This window comes from Prionailurus bengalensis, chromosome E4 (assembly GCF_016509475.1).
Source record: "Prionailurus bengalensis isolate Pbe53 chromosome E4, Fcat_Pben_1.1_paternal_pri, whole genome shotgun sequence".
Classification (NCBI taxonomy): domain Eukaryota; kingdom Metazoa; phylum Chordata; class Mammalia; order Carnivora; family Felidae; genus Prionailurus; species Prionailurus bengalensis.
Genome location: NC_057360.1, coordinates 26,953,545 through 26,973,173, shown reverse-complemented (window position 1 = coordinate 26,973,173; position 19,629 = coordinate 26,953,545). Strand labels below are relative to the sequence as shown.

At 50.1% G+C, this 19,629-nt stretch overlaps 1 protein-coding gene across 2 annotated transcripts in view; it reads left to right on the top strand.

The window, feature by feature from the left end:
• Window positions 1–16,459, top strand: part of KIAA1614 (KIAA1614 ortholog) — a 41,687-nt gene extending 25,228 nt beyond the window's left edge. For both annotated transcript variants that reach the window (XM_043569196.1, XM_043569195.1), the window contains exons 7-10: window positions 1,013–1,271; window positions 10,184–10,311; window positions 10,954–11,138; window positions 15,248–16,459. In XM_043569196.1, coding sequence (XP_043425131.1) covers window positions 1,013–1,271; window positions 10,184–10,311; window positions 10,954–11,138; window positions 15,248–15,441 — 766 coding nt within the window. In that variant the 3' untranslated portion in view covers window positions 15,442–16,459. The remainder of the gene's footprint in view (window positions 1–1,012; window positions 1,272–10,183; window positions 10,312–10,953; window positions 11,139–15,247) is intronic.
• Window positions 16,460–19,629: the final 3,170 nt, after the last annotated feature.

Here is a 19,629-nt window from a genome sequence, read left to right as displayed (position 1 = left end):
CCGGTTTCCCGGGACGTCTCCACGAGGGTGCCTGAGACACCCTGATGCAACCGATTCCCAGGTCCTCTTCCCAGCAGACACGCGATCCACGCGGTGATCCCATCCACGTGCCGTCATCTTGGCCACTCCCTCCTCCTTCCCTACCTCCCTGACCCACTGGCATGTCGCCTCCAGCTCCTGCGTCCTCCTTTGTCACCTTCCTCCTGGGTCTGAGCTGCATTACTTCCTTCTGACAACTGTCTGCTCTCTGCCTTCACTCTTGCCTCCACACTTCCATCTGCACACAGCCGTCAAAAGATATCTTTTTAAAACTGCAGTGAAATAACGTCATTTCTCCTGCTTACAACCCCCAATGATTTTTTTTTCTCCCACTTGGGCTAGAATCCCAGCCCCTTTCCTTGGCTTAAGTGCTCAAGGTAATCTGGCACACCTGCCTTACCTCATCCGGTCCCTCTTTCCCCCTTGCTCGCTGCGTCCCAGTGCTGGTGGCCTGGCCCTGTTGTGTTCTGGAACTCTGAGAGCCTCTTCCTGCCCCAGGGCTATGGCATCGCTGTGGCCTCGACCCAGGATTTCTTACCTCCAGCCTTGGCAGGATGGCTCCTTATCATTCAGCTTCCGGCTTAAACACCATCTTCTCAGAAAGACCTTCCCCGGCCACCCTGTCACTCTCTGCTCGACATTTCTCAACAGTCGCTGTGGTTTTTCTCCTTTGTTCACTAGTCTGTTGTCTGTAAGCTCCTGAGAATAAGGGCCTTGTCTGTTTACCACAAGCCCCAGTGCCTAGAAGGCACAGAGGCTCTGAGGGTCTTGTCTGAGCTCTCTTCCCTAAAAGCCACCCTAGCAGAGCATCCTGCACACGCCCTCTCAGCCTCTCTTTCTGCAGCCGCTGTCTCGGCCTCCACCAGGCCTGGGTGCTGGCCCAGCCGGGGCCCACGGGGCCCTGAGGTGCTGTCTGCCCTGGCCTCTGCCCCTGCTCCCCGCTGTCCCCTTCATGTCCACCCTTGCATTTCAGAGCATCACCGGGGGTCAGTGCAGGACCCGGCCCGCCCTCCGCTACCCCTTCCGACAGGAGCAAGAAAAGCAGCAGCAGCTTGGCCTCTACCCTGGGGCTGAAAAAGCTCTTCTTGGCCCTGGGCCAGGGCACAAGGCCCAAGCTGGGCAAGGCCCGCAGCTACAGCGTGGAGCAGCTGCGGGCCCCTGCGCCTGGCCCGGCGTCACACACCAGCACCCCCAAAGTGAAGAGAGCCCCATCGTTACAGTCCCTGCATCTGGTGAGTCTGAAGGGCCCCAGCCAAAAGGTGGGCGACACCAGCTGCCCATGGAGTGGAAGGTGACAGGAGGAATGAAGTGCAGAGGGGGCCACCTCAGGGAGCCCAGGTGGAGAAAGGGAGGCTACTGGGCTCCCCACAGTTGACCCATGAGACCTGGCTTCCCCTGGACACCATGGGGTGGGCAGCGTCCCACGGTTCTGTTCTTCCAGCCAGCTGCCCCAGCACAGGCTCATCCTAACCTCCTCCTCCTCCTCCCCCACTTCTCTCCCTCAACTCTGCCCCCTCTGCCAAGACCTAGAGTCTAGTGCCCGATCATTTCGGAACCTTCTCCATGGTCACAGTGACTCTGTTAGTCTAGCACAAATCACTCCACACCCAGACCAACACAACAGCCTCCTGACTGACATCCCTGCCACGTCTGTCCCCACCTGGTTCCATAGGGGTCCTTCTGATGGGCACATCTGGTCATGCTGCCCCCTTGCTGATCATCTGCCTTTGGCCCCTTGCCACCCACAGGATAAAGTGCAGATCACCTGACATGGGTGAAGGGCTTCTGTGATCTGCCTTCATCTTTCCTCAGTTGCCTTCTAACACCTGACCCGTTATCTTTGACCTTGCAGTTCTGTAATCAGGCCATACACTCTCTGACTTTGAACCTTCACTTGAAATGTTTCCCCCACCTTCTCTCCCTGCTAACGTCTGCTCATCCATCAACACTTCAGGAATTGCCTCCTCCATGAAGCCACTTCCAATCCTTTCTTGGGCTGAGCTAAGGGGCCTCTGCTCTGTGTTCCCATCTCATCCTGTGCTTCCCTCCTTCAGGGAACTTGCCACATAGTATTTTAATTAATTTTTGTCTGTCTCCCCTCACTGGGGTGTGAATTCTTTGAGGGAACACCACTTGATCTTTCTCTTCCTAGGACAGGTTCCCCTGCTGTCTGAAAGTAGAGCATTTCCTGTGAAAACTTCCATAAGCCGAAATCGCATACATCGAAGAAGCAATTACCATTAAGTTATATGGAGAATTTTTGAGCACCCCCTGACCCAAAAAATAACCTCTTTCAGGCTTTTCTGATACCCTAGGACACATCTTGCTAATGGATACACAAAATAAATCGAGATGAAGCACAGATGCTCACAGACACTGTTCAAAGCTATTGTGGCTTGATGCTAAGATGCTGAGTGGAGTCCCTGGGAGAGGAGCTTGGTGGGGCCACTTTGGGTGCACTGCCCCATAATGGCTCACTGCAAAACAAATGCTGAATGCTATTTTTGCTTTTCACCTCTTTTTGTAAAAGTGAAAATCCTCCGGATTTATTTTGGTTAGTCAAAACAGGTACTAATGTAGGTCTTTCATAAAAGCAAACTTTCAAAAAGTGGGGGATGCTCCTGTGCTGAATACAATGGCTAATATATAAATATATGTAAGACACAGTGAATGAACAGGTGAGTCAGTGAGTGTATGAATGAATGCAGGGCGGCTAGCCGAAGGTCTCTCTCCATGTGCTAGCAGATAAACCAACAGCAAATCAACAATGGTGTGCTAACTCCCAACTAATTTTCTGAAAACCCTGCTCTGTTCCAGGTGTTTCCAGGTATTATGTTTGTTCTTTTGTTCCCTGCCCCTGTCCTTTTTGCAGAGCAACGGCAGGTGATTGTGGTTTGGGGCAATGGAGACTTCCATTTTTCAGGCTGCAGTGGGGGAGAGAATGCAGGCCGAATGAAAATGACATCAGTTTGTCTTGTACCGGGAGCCGTACCTACTATGCGATCGGTGCTCACTGCGTATTTGCTGGATGAATCAATGGAAGGCTAAGAAACAGAAGCAAAGTGATAGTAAGCTGGGCAGAAAAGTCTAGAGTTGACGCCGTGCTCCAGGAATTCATTTTCCTCATGAAGTTAGATTTGTCCCTTGTGTGTCTGAGCCATGGCATCCGGATGTATCACCACCAGAACTTCGATCTCTGTAAACCCTCGAGGGAAATGACCGCGCCGTTGGTGTGGCAGTGAGGTTATCAGCAATGTAAGCTGCGTGGGCAAAGATAGAAAGGAAGCTGGCCAACAAAGGGTGGGAACAAGTGCAGGGCGGACTGAGCATCACAGAGAACTGTTCAAGGAAGATAAAACAAGTCTCTGTCTCACTCAGAAATATTTGTGATGCATCTCAGGGGTAACTACCTCCTTTAGACTGTCATTTACTTCCTTAGACTCTGGAGCTGCCTAAATGTGGACAGGTGCTGGCTGGATCTGGTGTTCATGTTCATGTCCACCTCCTGGGTGGGCAGTGGCCCCGTTCTCACACCCAACCACACTGGTGGCTTCCACGACACCACCCCACCCCCCCACCCCACAGCCATGGCTTTTTGACATTTGACCTTGCATCATCTAGAGTGCTGTCCTCTGTCTTCTCCATGGGGAACTCCTCGTCTTTCAGGTCTGAGTTAAGCAGGACTTCTCCCAGGAAGCCTTCCTTAATGCTAATATAAGGCTAGGGCCCCCTCTAAACCTCTTGATAACATCACTTACTGCTTGAGAGTGTGGGTTCCATATGTGATAAATAATATGCATTGTATTTGTTTAAAAGTCTGCTACTCCCTGCCTACATCTCCACCACCCCCACCCCCACAGTAGCCTCCTCATTGGGTCAGTTTCTAGAACGCAGATCTAATCTTACAATCTTCTGATTAACATCACTCATTGGCTCCTTAGCAGACCATATATGGTCCTTCCAGTTCCGGCCTCAGGCTCCAGCCCATCTCCTATCACCTCTGCAGCCCAGCCACCCAAACCATGTTCCAGAACATATGCTTTCTGTCGTCTCTCCATGTCTTTGCACCTGCTGTTTCTTCTGCCTGGAGCACCCTTACCAGTCTTCACCCGGGGAGCTCATGCTTCAAGCCTCACTCAGGCATCAGTTTCTCTAGTGTCCCCAAACTTCCTAAACTGGAGTCTCTCTCTGCTTCCCTGCACATCCATCTTTTAGCCCAGCACTTACATGTATTTAGGGCTGTTAACTCACCTGTGCTCACCCCACCTCCACTGATGGGTGAACTCCTTAAGGTATGTTTGTCTTGTCGACCTTTTAATGTAGAATATTTTAAGGTGCATATTTTAAGGAATTTTTTTAAAAATTCCAGTATAGTTAACATACAGTGTTATATTAGATTCAGGTATAGAATATAGTGATTCAACAATTCTGTTTAATACACAGTGCTCATCAGGATATGTGTACATGATATGTGTACTCTTAACCTCCTTCACCTATTTCGACCATCCCCCTACACACCTCCCCTCTGGTAACCACCTGTTTGCTCTCTATAGTTAAGAGTCTGTTTTTTGGTTTATCTCTTTTTCTCTTTGTCTATTTGTTTTGTTTCTTAAATTCCACATATGATTGAAATCATGTGGTATTTATCTTTCTCTGACTGACTTGTTTTGTTTAGCATAATACTCTGTAGATCTATCCATGTCGTTGCAAATGGCAAGATTGCATTCATTTTAATGGCTGAGTAATATTCCATTATATATATAACCATTTATCTAAGTATCTATCTATATTTATATTTATCCATTCATCTATCAGTGGACACTGGGACTACTTCCATAATTTGGCTATTGTAAATAATGCTACAGTAAAATAGCGGTGCATGTATCTGTTAGGATTAGTGTTTTCATTTTCTTTGGGTAAAAACCCAGTGGTGGAATTGCTTTTCTATTCTTCCTTCGTTCTTTCCTATTCTATTTTCTATTCTTTTCTGTTCTTCCTTTTCTATTTTTTTGGATTACTTTGAGAAAAATAGAGGGGCGTCTGAGTGGCTCAATTGGTTAAACATTCAACCCTTGATTTTGGTTCAGGTCATGATCTCATGGTTTGTGAGCTCGATCCCCACATCAGGCTTCATGCTGACAGTATGGAGCCTGCTTGCGCTTCTCTCTCTCTCTCTCTCTTTCAAAAAAATAAATACACCTAAAAAGTAAAAAATAAATAAATGGTTGGTAGAATTCACCTGTAAAGCTGTCTGGCCCTGTACTTTTATTTGGAGTTTTTTGATTACTGATTCAACTTAATTGCTGGTATTCAGTCTGTTCTAGTTTTCTATTTCTTCCTGATTTGGCTTTGGGAGGTTATATGTTTTAGGAATTTATCTGTTTCTTCTAGGTTGTCCAGTTTGTTTCATAATATTCCCTTATAATCCTTTGTATTTCTGTGGTGTCATTTGTTATTTCTTGTCTTTCGTTTCTGATTTTGTTTATTTGAATCCTCTCCTCTCCCCCTCTTTTTTTTTAATTTTTTTTATGAGTTTGGCTAAAGGTTTATTGGTTTTGTTGATCTTTTCAAAGAACCAGCTCCTGGTTTTATCCATCAGCCAATAAGGATTTTTTGTTTAGTTTCTATTTTGTTTGTGCTCTAATATTTATTATATCCTTACATATTGTATCTAATACTTATTATATCCTTCCTTTTGCTTGTTTTGAGTTTTGTTTGTTGCTCTTTTTCGAGTTCCTTTAGTTGTAAGGTTAAGTTGTTTATTTGAGATTTTTCTTGCTTCTTGAGGTAAGCCTGTGTTGCTGTAAACTTCCCTCTTAGAACAGCATTTGCTGCATCCCAATGATTTTGGACCATTGTGTTTTCATTTTTATTTCTCTCCATGTATTTTTTAATTTCTTCATTGATTTCTTGGTTGACCCATTCATTTTTTCTTAGTTGCAAGTTATTTAACCTCCATGTATTTGTGTTCTTTCCAGATTTTTTTCTTGTGGTTGATTTCTAGTTTCAACTAGAAACTAGAAAAGATAAGAAAAGTGGTCAGAAAAGATACATGGTATGACTTCGATCTTTTTGAATTTGTTGAGACTTGTTTTGTGGCCTAATATGTGATCTGTTCTGTAGAATGTTCCATGTGCATTTGAAAAGAATGTGTATTTAGATGGAATACTCTGAATATATCTGTTAAGTCTGTTTGGTCCAGTGAGTCATTAAAAGCCACTGTGTCTTTGTTGATTTTCTGGTTGAACAGTCTGTCCATTGATGTTAGTGGGGTGTTAAAGTCCCCTACTATTATTGTATTACTATCGATTACTTCCTTTATATTTGTTATTAATTGCTTTAAGAATTTGGGTGCTTCCATGTTGGCTACATTAATACTTATAATTGTTATATCTTCTTGTTGGATTGTCCCCTTAATGGTGATATGGTGTCCTTCTTTGTCTCTTGCTACAGTCTTTGTTTTAATGTCTATTTTGTCTGATGTAAGTATTTCTACCCTGGCTTTCTTTTCACATCCTTTTGCATGATAAATACTTCTCCATCCCCTCACGTTCAATCTTCAGGTGTCTTTAGGTCTAAAATGAGTCTCTTGTAGGCAGCAGGTCTTGCTTTTTTATCCATTCCATCACCCTATGTCTTTTAACTGGAGAGTTTAGTCCACTTACATTCAAAGTAATTATTGACACATATGTACCATTGTGTTACTTCTTTTGGGGTTGTTTTTGTAGTTCTTCTCTATTCATTTCTTATGTTGCTTTTCTCTCATGGTTTGCTGGCATTCTTTAGTCATATACTTGGATTCCTTTCTCTTTATTTTTTGTGTATGTGTTACTGGTTTTGATTTGTGGTTACTGTTAGGTTTGTATATAACATCTTCTGCATATAGCAGTCCATATTAAGTTGATGGTCACTTCAGTTTGAACCCATTCTTTACGCCTCTCCCCACTCCATGTTTTAAGTATATGGTGTCATACTTTTCAGCTTTTTCTTTTGTGAATATCTTGACTGATTTTTTATAGATACACTTAATTTTACCGCCTTTGTGCTTCATAGTTTTCTTACTCCTAATTATAGTTTTTCCTTTCAACTCAAAAACTTCCCTTCAACATTTCTTATAGGACTGATTTAGTGGTCATGAACTCCTTTATCTTTTGTTTCTCTGGGAAACTCTCTATCTCTCCTATTTTGAATGATAGTCTTGCTGTTTAGAGTATTCCTGGCTGCAGATTTTTCTTTCCAGCACTTTGAATATATCATGCCACTCCTTTCTGGCCTACAAAGTTTCTACTAAAAACCAGCTGATAGCCATATAGGGTTTCTTTTGTATGTAAGTGTTTTCTCTTTACTGCTTTTAAAATTCTCTTTATCACTACTTTTTATCTTTTTAATTACTAAGTGTCTTGGTGTGGACTTCAACATTTCATTGGGTTGATTTTGTTGGGGGTTCTTGTGCTTCCTGGCTCTGGATTTCTGTTTCCTTCCCCAGATTTGGGAAGTTTTGTGCCCCCTTTTCCCTCTCTTCTTCTTTTGGGATCCCTATAATGAGAATGTTATTATACTTGATTGTGTCTCTGAGTTTTCTAAGTCTGTTTTCCTTTTTTTTTTTTTAATTTTTTTTCTCTCTGCTGTTCAGCTTGATTGCTTTCTATTACTCTGTCCTCCAGGTCAGCGATCCATTTCTGCTTCCTCTAGTCTACTATTTATTCCTTCTAGTGTGTTTTTAATTTCAGTTATTGAGCTTTTCATCTCTGATTGGTTCTTTTTTATATTTTCTATCTCTTTGTTATGGGTCTGAGGTCCTCCACTCTGTTCTCAAGTCCATTGAGTATGTTTATGACCATTATTTTAGATTCTTTATCAGGCATATTACTTATCTCCATTTTGTTTAGCTCTCTTGCTGTGATTTTGTACTGTTCTTTCACTTGGGACGTATTTCTCTGTCTCCTCATTTTGTCTAATTCTCTGTGTCTGTTTCTGTGTGTTAGGAAAGTCAGCTATGTCTCCTGCTCTTGAAAGTAGTGGCCTCGGGGTGCCCGGGTCATTCAGTTGGTTAAGCATCTGACTTCAGCTCAGGTCATGATCTCACAGTTTGTGAGTTTGAGCCCCATGTCGGGCTCTGTACTGACAGCTCAGAGCCTGGAGCCTGCTTCAGATTCTGTGTCTCCCTCTCTCTCTGCTCCTCCCCCACTCATGCTCTGTCTCTCTCTCCTTTGAAAATAAATAGACATTAAAAATTTTTTGAAAAGAAAGTAGTGGCCTTATGAAGAAGAGGTCTTGTAATGCACTGTAGTGTAGTGTCCCCTGTTCCCCAGAACCTGGTGCTTCGGGGGTGTCTCTTATGTGTGTTGCATTTACCCTTCTGTTGTGGCTGAGCTGTTTTTGCCTTTAGTCCAGTTGTCTGCAATGACTGTCTTTACCTGTTGTGGGCAGTGTTTGGCCCCTGTGGTATTAGTGGCCACTCCTGGCCTGCCTTAGGCTTGAGCTAAGTCAGAGTAGGCATTTGCCAGAGATGCAGTAGCACTGAACTACAAGGCTCTTTCTCTGCATTGTCCTCTGAGAAGCTTTTGTTGGTGGGTGGGGCCTATGTCAGACCAGATTGTGGTGCTAGGGCCACACACTGTTGTGTGTGGTTGTTTTCCCCTCTCTTCAGGGTAGGAGTCACTGTCAGGGCTTCTTTACACACTGCTAGACTTGTGGCACCACTTTTGGATGCACTTCAACCAGAGGCTTATTGTAGGGGGGCAGGGCCACAGGAGAATGAGGGGGTGGGCAGTGCTGTTAGCAAGTAAGGTGGAGAGTGTCAGCACTGTGCTTGTTCCCCCAGCTGTCTGTGTATCTAGGCTGTGGGGCAGGGGAGGGAAATGGTTCCTATCGACTTTTTTGTTCCTAGAGAATTCTCCCAGAGATCCCTGCCCTTCTAGCACAGGCTCTGAGATTAGTAAACAAATCTCCCTCCCATATACCCCAGGCATTTTTCAAATTGCTGCTTCTCTATGCTGTACCTCAGTGGGGCTGTTTGTTGTGCTGTCTCTTTAAGGGTGGGGATTCAGTTTCCCATCATCTTCCCAAGTCTCCCAGATCCAAGCCCACTGATTTTTCCAGGTGTTAAGCCTCGGTGATTTTAAGAACTGGCAAAATTAGGGGCGCCTGGGTGGCTTGGTCAGTCACCCGTCCGACTTCAGCTCGGAAGTCATGATCTTGCGGTTTGTGAGTTTGAGCCCTACGGTGGGCTCTGTGCTCAGAGCCTGAAGCTGCTTCAGATTCTGTGTCTTCCTCCCTCTCTTCCCCTCCCCTGCTCATGCTCATGCTCTGTCTCTCTCTCTCTCTCTCTCAAAAATAAATAAACATTAAAAAAAAATTTTTAAAAGCTGGCAAAATTAGGCCCATCTGGTTTTCAAAGCCGAATGTTATGGGGATTCATCTTCCCTGTGCAGATTCCTCATGCCTGATGTACCTGATGTGAGGATCTGGTCCCCTTGTCTCTCTGCACCCAGCCTCCCTCCCTCCTTGGGACAGTCCTCTAGGTCCATTTAGCTCCCACGGAAATCTCTACCCCTCCTACCCTCTTGGACATGGACTTTTCTCTACAATTAGCTGTGGAGAGTCTGTTCTACCAGTCTTTGGATTGTTTTCTGGTTATCTAATATGGTGTTATATAACTATATCCATGGGACTAGGTGAGTTTAGGATCTTTGAACTCTGCCATTTTCCCTGGAAGTCCTTAGATAAACATTTTTAATGTGAATAACCATAAAAGGGATACTAAACAATCACAAAATATTTAATATTTTAATTCTAAAATCATATTTATTATTCTGTAGTTAATTTGCTTTCACTTTTTTCTTAGAGAAAATTAGATTTTCATAATCAATGAAATTATTAGTATTCTAGTAGTACTAAGTTATTTCAGCCAAAGAAAATTGAACCTGATCACCTATATGGGTCCATCTTCTTAAGTAAATCATGGTGATTCCTGACGGGCACTTTTAAGTAGTGACAAAAACTTGTATCATTACTCTCTTAAAAAACCCTCAGGTTCATGGATGGGGTAAGGTTTCTGTCAACTCCTGCATCCGCCACCCCCCCCCCCCCTCCGCCCTCTCCATGGCTTTTCTCACCTGCAATATTGGACCTTTACCACCAGGTGTCACCGTCTCACCATCATCGGAAAGCTGTCTCCTTTCAGAACCTCCATTCTCTGCTGAGTGGCAAGGGGGACAGGTCCAGCCTCTACGTGGTAGGAGAGCCAGGGGACCACAGTGCAGATGTCCGGTAAGAGTGGGCAAGTGGTGTAGGAGCAAACTCAGAGCATGGGCAGTGGAGCTATGGGCTTAACTCCTTCCTGCCTCTGGAGCCAGAGGAGTCTTGGAACCCACACCTCAGTGCCTTGCCCTGTGCAACTGGGCTCTGAGAAGGTGTGGAGTTGGTGGAATGGGTAGAGTTGGAAGGTTCGATTCCTCTATCCCTCTGCTGTCTAACAACATCCTGAGATCAGAGAGCTTCCTTAACCCAGTTAAAGATCAGGTTAGAGATCCAGAGACGGGGCCCCCAAAGAAGCACCTGACCTGGGACCCTGCCTAGAGAAGTCCCACCCACTGATGAGATCCTCTAGCTGCTCTTACCCGGGGCCCCATGGAGGGTCTTCAGGTGGCCTGTTCACCCCTGGAATTTTTATATAACATTATAGCTTTGTTAGATTCTCAGAGAGGTCTCTGCACCCACAAAGATTTGAAATCACGTGTCCAGGCGGGGGTAGCAGGGGGCACCGCTGTGACAACCCTCCAGTCTTGATCCTAGCAGGTTGTTTTTGCTGGTTGAGGCCAGTCAAGAGGCATCTGTCACCTTTAAGGTGGGGAATGGTGGGGTCCCAGTGCCCAGCCCTCCTTGCACTCACTGTCTCCGGTCCCCTGGCAGGCCAGCCAAGGCCCCACCCCAGCGTGCCCTCAGCGTGGAGGATGTGAGTGCCCCCAGCCAGGCGCGCACAGTGGGTCGTGTGGTGGAGGTGTTCCCAGATGGCACAACCCAGCTGCAGCTACAACGCTCCCCGGAGGGCACTTTTGGCTTCTGTGTGGCCTCTGGGAATGGGCGCCGGGACTCAGGTAAGCCCCCCCCCCCCCCCGCCCCTTTCTGGGCTCCACATCCCTGGGGCCTTAGTAAACCACAGCAATGCCTTTTGGCCATGATCATTTCCAGTCTGTGGCTGAGAAGTGGAGCTCTCAATGCAGACAGCCTCTTAGCAAAAGGACTGGAATTCTCCCTTCAGGCACTCTTCTGGAAGGGTCTGGTGTGGGGCTGCTGGAGGGGGCAGAGATAGTAAGCCTGACTCCAGTGCCCCTCTGCTCTCTGCTGACGTCTTGAAATCAGAATCTTGAAGGCCATCTTTTTGTTGTAGTGCCCAAGGGAGACTGTGCCTGCTGGTTCCCGGCGATCCCTTTGATGTGACTGATGTGTTTAATGGTTCCCTTCCTCCAGCTGCTGAGTATGTCTGGGCATGTGGAATGTGCCTGCCTGTCTGTGCGTCCAGGTCCCTCCCTCGGCGCTGGCTCCAAAGGGTGATGTTCACAGGGATCCTGCCCTGGCTGCACTCTGCTGAGGAGGGTTTAGTCCTGTGCTTTGATCTCCTAGGTCAAAGTCATTTAACCTGGGAAAAATCTGCTCACTGCCAGATATGCAGACCACGGCAAGTTCTGACATCTGATCCATCATTCATTGTTTCAACACGTTTATACTGAGCACCTACTAGGTGTTTTAGATGCTGGGTATCTGGCAGTAAACAGAACAGACAGAACTCCTGTCCTCAGGAGTCCACATTCCAGTGAGGGAGATAGACTATATCTACAAAAAGGTTTGCATTTGTATACGTTTTGCTTTATATGTGCCAGAGAGCCGAAAGTACTGAGACACAAACCCAAACAAAGCAGGGTAAGGGCCCGAGAGATGGGAGTGCCTGTGGGAGCAGGGGGCGACAGCTTTTCTGTGCAGAGGACACAACAGCACTTACAGGAGTGAAGGAGCAGCAGTATGGTGTCTGGAGAAAGAGCGTTCCAGGCAGAGGGAAGGGGCTCGAAGAGGCCCAGAGGGTGGGAATGAGCTTGGCTGTCAGAAGACCTGCAAGGAGGTGGATCTGGACAGAGTGGCAAGAGGAAGAGACAGCGCTGAGCCCAGAAGGGCTTTGGCTTTCCCGCCAAGTGAGCTGGGAGCCACCAGGGGCTTGGAGCAGGGACTATTATTGTGCCCTGATTTGTGCTTGTAACAGTGTCGCTGACCAGCTGCTGGACTGTGAATGGACGTTAGTGGGTTAAAGGTGGACCAGGGAGACCGGTTTTAAAGTTATTTCAGTGGAAAAACTTGACAGTGGCGACTTGGGCTGGGGGGGGGGGTCAGCGGAAATGGTGAGAAGTGGTTGCATTCTGGTTGACTTGAAGGCAGTTTGACTCAGTTTGCTGATGGATTTTCTATGAGCGTGAGAGGAAGAAAATGAGTTTCTCCCCACTCTAGACCTTAGGAGGGTGCAATGACCTCACAGGGAGATGGCATTTGTGAACCTATACTGATCATCATACAGCAATCAGCAGACTGTTAGCTACTCCACCTTTTCCCTCAGCTTCCTCTCTCCTCAGGTGAGAGGCGGTCGGCCTCCCAGAGGGGTGGTACAGAGGCATAGAGTTAGACAACACGGCATGGTTCGTACTCCAGAGCCTCTGCTGGCTGTGTGACCTTGAGCAGGTTACTTAACCCCTCTGAATCTCAGTTCTCAAATCTGTAAAATGAAAATAATAAAACCTACCTGGAAGAGTCATAAGGAGCGTCCAGTGATGTGCATAGGAAAATGCCCGGCTCTTTTCTCCCCTTTCCTCTTCAGAAAGAGAACTTGTATTTGGGGAGCAGAACTCCAACAGGGACCACCGTGATCTGTACCGCCTGTCCGTGTGAGGTCACACACAACCAGACATGGTGCTATGCGCCTCATGCTCCCCAAAAGTCCCGTTAGGCCCCTTTGCAGACCGTGGGAGCCCCTCCCCCACCTGTCATGGAGTTGATGTCAGATGGGCAGGGGTCTGTAATGACCAAGGGCTCCTTGGGCTCCGCCCTGGCTTGCCCCCCAGGGCACCCCTCCCCTGGGTTGGTACGACCTCTCCCCTGCCCTGCTCCTGCTGCAGTTGGCCATCGGATATAACACAGAGATCCGCAGGCACCCGGAGCATGACTGGTCCTAGGGCCTCCTTGCCACAGACTGGCCTCCAACAGCCACGGCTCCACTTCTGCTGGGCCTCAGGCGGGCCGTGAGCTGGGGCTGGTCTGCATTCCCCGCTAAAACGTCAGGATGCTGGGGTTCACTTGCTGGCTGTCACATCCGATTGTATACAAGCATTTGAGAACAGCAGGCTTTGTCTTCTGCTTCTGAGTACCATAGAGACCATACATGCTTAACAAAGGCCATTTCCAGCAGGCAATAAATACCTACAACAGCGGTCTCTCCGTCACATTTTTGTCATGACTTTCCATTGTGAAGCCTACCTCAGAGACTCCTCGAGAACGCTGGCACGACGTCAGTGTCTGTCTGGTCCAGGTCTGGCCGCTACATGCTTCTGGGGTTTCTCATCACTCTGCACCTGCCTGTCTGCTGTAGGGCAGCCATTTCTGTAGGCAGCACACTGCCTCCCCCACGCTACCAGCACACTGACGAGGCAGGCAAGCGGGTAGAGCCCCCAGACGGAAGAGGTGGAAGATGGGGCCGGGAGAAAAGCTTCACACAGCGGATGGCAGGCAAGCCGGCTGGCAGGGAGGCGACCCTGCGGCAAAGGCACCGATCGGCCAAGAAGCACCTAGAGGGAGTTCCACGACTCAGCCCCGGGAGAGGGAATGTGTCAGAAGATTGGTTTTGCTAAACTCAGAGTTATCAGCCTTCAGGTGCTTTAAAGGAGATGGTGGTGCTTCCAGACTCCCATTTCAGTGGGCAGCTTTGGACAGCTTGCTTTCTGCTGGGGTCAGAAGCTGGGCTGAGCAAAGCTCCTATGGGGCTGTGGGGAGCAGAGGGAGGACCTCCCCTGGCCCAAGTGTATTAAATGCCTTCAGGCCAGAGTCGGAAGAACCGGTGAGGTGCCCTATGTGGCCCTTTCTAAGGACGCTGATTCCAGGAAGAGGAGTAGAGGGCAGCGTGCAGGCCAGGCCAGCCCGGGCTGGGCAGCGGTGAGGGTGTCTCCGGTGGGGCTGAGCTGCCCACTGAGTTCCACAGGTGATGTCTGCTGCACACAGTCCGCACCCCAGGCTTGTGCTCTCAGATACCTGTGTGCACTCAGCCTGTGAAGCAGGGTGGTGGCCAGCTTTCCCTGAAAGACCCTTTAATCTAAGTCCAAGGGGAGTTTGGAAGGTTTTCAGCAGAAGTTGAGGTGAGAAAGGTCCCTCAGCAGGACTCCCTGCACTGTGTAGCCAGGAGAGGCAAGGGGAACTCAGCCTCGCCAGCCCCAAGCCTCCACAGGGCCTGCTCCACTGACGTGGGTTTGCCAAGTTGGACCCAGGGAAAGGGGAAGAAGCAGGCTCTCTCCAGCTCGCTCTGCACCTAAGAGACCCAGGGGATGTGGTCATACTGGCCAGCAGGGCCTTCTTAGGGGCAGTGTGGGGGACAGGATGTGTGTGAATAAAGGTCAAGTGAGCCACCACATCCGAGGAAGATTGAGGCTAGTGCTAGTCCTAGACACTAATAGGAAGCAAACCAGATTTGCATTTGACCTCAGCCACGTTCATTACTCCAGTGAGCCTTCCCACCACTCCAGCTACTTGAAGACAGCAACTTGATCGTATTTATGAATCCTGCTTAGCACAGTACCAGGCACATAGTGGGTCTTTTTCTTAATTTTCGAACATCAGTTTCCTCCTTATTCTACAATCAAAGCTCATCCCAGAAAAAGATAAGGTTAGCTCATTCACACTGGGGTACACACAAATAATAACAGCTTAAAGGGCATTTTAAAAGAGGAGACAGAAAAATGAAATTATACCATGAGGGCAGGCACACTGTATCTGTGTAGAAAGCCTTGTGGTTATGAGGTAGAATAATGAGGGTGTGTGTATGTGTGTGCCTGGAGAAGTGCCCTGTGTGAGCACCTGCTTCCCCACCCCACGCTCACCAGCACCCACCTGGTCAGCGTTCCACAGAGCTGCGTGTCCTTGGATTTCACCTGTTAAATTGTTCTGTTTTCCTTTGCAGGGTTCTACGTGCAGGAGATAGCTGATTCGAGCATGGCCAAGCTGTACTCAGGGCTGCTGGGGGTAGGGGATGAGATCCTCGAGGTAAATGGGGCCAAAGTTGCAGGGCTGGGCTTGGCTCATATCAAGGAGCTCCTGGCCCACGCACACAGCTTGTCAATCCGTGTGCTGAGGCAGAGGCCCGTCCCTCGGTGACCCAGCGGTGCTCCCGCCCCGCACAGTCACTCCCGCAGAAGCCCTGAACTGGCCTAGGAGGAATGGAAATGCACTGCACAAAGCTGCTTTGTGGACCAAAGACCGATGACAGTGGCATGTAACCCCTGTGGCAGGGCGTCCGTGACTGACCACCATACGTGAGGGCAGGAGCCTGCTTGTGTGTTTTAAGGATGTTAATTTACATGGAACTGGGGAAAAAAGACCTGGATCTCCTTCAATGCAAGAAGCGGGGTCTGCCTCTTTCCTTACCTTTGTTGGCAAGAGGAGAGAGAGGCGGCAGGTACTGGGGTTGGCCCCTGACCACCTCTTCACCCCCAAGTCCTGTCCCACTCTCTGTCAAGGGCTCCCCCAGCCTTCCACACTCCAGAACCAAAGAAAGTTCTTGGCCATATTGGCCTTGAGCCTGCCTTTAAAGTCTCATTCCTTCCACATCCCATTGAACACCTTTGTTCTTTTTCTGGAAATGGGCAAAGTGTCCTGGAGTGACAGCCTTACAGCCCTTGGCCATATATTCCAAGCCAAACATTGGAACATGTGGTCTGGTGTGAGAACATCTGGGAGATGTTATCTGGTAGCCAGAATATTAAGAGTTTCTGGGAAATTTTTGTGATATATAAAGTTGAAGGGAAAAAAAAAAACCAGAAGAATTTCCAGGAAGAGCAGCCATGGCCAGTAGGACTGGCCAGCCCCGCCCCCACCAGCCTGCCCTCTGCCTCTGCCCAAGGCAACACTGGAGCTGGCGGTGAGGGCCTGTCTTCCTTCTGTAGAGTGTGGGCATGGCTGTGGCTGGTGCCAGGCTGTCCCCAGCCACAAGCTCTCTGCCCAGACTCCCCGGTGGCAGCTGTGGGTGGGTCAGCAGGAAGTGCAATGACAGGGTACAGGCAGGGGGATGGGCTGTCTCACCAGGTTGCTTCCCTGCTCTAGGCCCAAAGCGTTGGGACTCTCTGGGAATGGATGGCCGTGTGTCAGCCTTAAATTATTAAAAAGCAAAGCTGAAGCTTCTCTCACTCCAAGTCGCTAAATTCTGGGCTGGATGTTCACTTGACCTTGAGTGGCCAAGAGCAGGGTCCTGAATTGGGGGCAGAGGGAGGGAGGACACAGGGACAGAAGTGAACTGTATTGAGCATGCCAGAGGGAAGGCTAGGGTAGTCCCCCAGGGTTGGGGTGACAGCCAGGGTGGATGCAAAAGCCTCCAGGGACAGTCCTCTGGCTGAGAGAGGAGCCTGGGGCAAGGTGCGTTTATGAACAGGGGAAAGAATGGAGCTAGGGGCCTCCGGTGGGTGATGCTGGGGTGAGGGGTGCAGTGAGCAGTTCAGTACTGTTTAAGAACTTGATAAAACACACAGCCTTAGTTAAAATGAGTGTTCATAGCAGCTTTCACTGGGCAAGGTCACTAAAGGGTACATGAAGCCTGAGGGAAAGGTGATGGGGGGGAGGGGACTGGCAATCTTGTGGAATGTATAGTGAATGTTCTCCTGGGTCCAGGCCTTACCTGCAGGAGCCAGTTAAAACTCCCTCTTTACTGCCCCCTGGAGGCTAGGGGGTGTGCTCCCAGAGCCCCAGAGCACTGCAGGATGGGGAGACTGAGCCACCTGGGATGGGGAATGAGGAGGGGTGGCTCCAGCAGGTGAGCAGAGGGGCCAGTGGAACAAGTGTTTGGGCCTTCAGGGTGTGAAGAGGGTGCTGGAACATCTCAGAGACCAACCTGGGGCCCCCAAAGCTTGGAAATGGCCCCATGGCAGGACAGGAAGTAGTCATGGGGAAAACCCTGGCAGCTCCTGTACTCCCAATTCCTGGCCTTGAGCTCATGAAACTTGGGAAATTTCATATTGAAAAAAACTTATGGGAGCGCACCTCTGTTTTCTCTGTATGGTGAGGACAACGTGCCTTCCCAGCTCCAGCTGGGAAGGAAGGGAAAGTAGGGGGCTCTGGCCAGGACAGGACTGGGAAAGGTCTCTAAGCAATACTGGGCATCTGCTTTTGTTACCTCCCAGGGCCAGGGCCAGGCTCTTGACACATTTTATTTAGTCCTTAAAAACAGACCTGCCATTTATGCCCTGTGTATCATCTGCCTTTACACAGATGGAGAGCTGAGTTGAGCAACAGTGACAGGACATTCAGACCTGGCCTCTCTGACTCAAGGCCACTCTTCCAGCTGTGACATCTCCCACCTCCCCCCCCCCCCCCGAAAAAGGCTGGACTGTGTGAACTAGACCTGCACTTCTTCCTGAGTAACGTGAGGCCAGGGGCCCTGACTCGTGTAGGTGGGTGGGGACTTCGGTTCCTCCAGACACCTGCCTGACGTCCCCATCTGCTCTGTCTGGGGAGCTGCTAACCAGGTCAGCCCTGTGTCACCCACAGGACTGTCAGAAAGCGCCTGCTTAGAACCTAGTGGAGTAACTAGGAGCCAGGCCTTTGACAGGCAAGGATCCCCTGGAGATGAGAAAGACGGGCTCAAGCTGCCATAGTCTCAGGGAGACACAAACATGCCCACGTGGCCTGGTGTGTGCAGCAGGAGAGCCTGGCGCCTGGCCTCTGGGGTAGACAGCCTGAGTGATCAGCTGGGGGGAGGGAGCTTGCCGACAAGGGACACCCACGCAGGGTTTTGTAACATGAGTAGAAACTTACAGGAAGGATGAAGAAAAGGACGTTCAGGCACAGAAGATAACAGCATGCGCAAAGGTGGCTTTTTCCTGTACCTAACCTATGACCTTCCCTCATCCCCCCACCCCCCAGGGCAGTTTATTGGTATTCTGTGTCCAGAGCTCTCTCCACAGAAGCCATCAGATTTGGGGACTACACAGAACAGAAAGTGGCTCCAACTTGGGCCTCAGACATGTCAATATCCTTAGGGTGACAGGTGGGGGTGGGGCGCAAGGTCAGAAGTCGCTAGCGGAAGCCGGGGGTGGGGGGATCTGGGAGGAAAGGGCGGTCCCTGGCCAACCTCCCTCCCACCGTCGCCTGCTAAAACCTTTTTTTTTCAGGGCGCCTCTTCTCGGTGGCGGAGGGGCCGGCGGGGGGCGAGAGCTCATCTCCAAGACGGAGTGCGGTCGGCACCAGGTTCCCTGGGAAGGGGGACCGAAATTTGTCGCGTGTCAGCGACCTGGAGGCGACTGTTCGCAGGCAACCGCCCCGCGCCCTCCCCGCCAGGCTACTCTGCTCCGACGCGCGTGTCGCCTGCAAGTCGGGACGGCCGGGCGAGGCGATCCCGCGGGTCCGGGCAGGTCGCACAGGCGGCTGGCTCCCCGCGGGTGCGCCCTCCCTGCCACTCGGCCGCCCGGGAAGTGCCCTCCGCGCCGGCCTCCCGGCCTTTGTTGCGCGCCGCCCGCCCTCCCGCTGTCGTGTCCGCGCTGTCCTTCCTGGCGTCCGCGGGGGCCGGCGCGGGAGACGGGGCTCTGGCCGCACTGCCCCGCCCCGGGGCCGCCCGGCCTGGCGCGGGCTCGGTTGGAGGCGCAGGACGGCTGGAGCCGGCAGTTTTCCAGAGGCTGGGGGCGGGGTGGGGACGGGTTGCACGCTCCCAACCCCCAACAGACACACGACGCAGGAGCCCTCGCTGGGCGCCGGAGGCCGGGAAGAGGCTGGCCCTCACTTTGCCCCGGAGGGACGCACGGCTGGGGACCGCGGGAGCGGACAACCGGGAGGACTGGCCTGAGCAGGAGGGAGGGATGGGACGGGAAGCGAGGCGACTCAGGACTGGCACGCGTGGCGGGGGGCGCAGAATGGGGACCGGTACACGCAGTGTTCCGAGTCTCAGGATGGAGGAACCACAGGCGCAGCTCGGATTTGGGAAATGAAGGTTAATTCAAAGGCGTGCACTGTGCCGTCTCCCAGCCTGCTCTGCTCCTCCGATCTCCCAGAGCTCTGTTGGGGACGTTAAGGATTCAGTACTGAATCCTTGAGGCAATTCTGCGAGGAACGGACTACTTATCTCTGCTTGCAAACTGGCAGCCGAAGACTCAGGTTTAAATTTTTAATCTAAGGTCACATTGCAAATATTACTAGCGGAGAATGGATTTGAACCCGGCCCTCTGTGACGGCCAGCCTGTGCACGTCCTCCCTCCTGGAACCCTGTGGGGCTCACCTCATCCGGAGGCCCTCGAACACCCGGGTTGGGCCGACCCCTGCCCCCAGCACCCCCGTCCCCCATCTTCACCAGGGCGGCGTGGG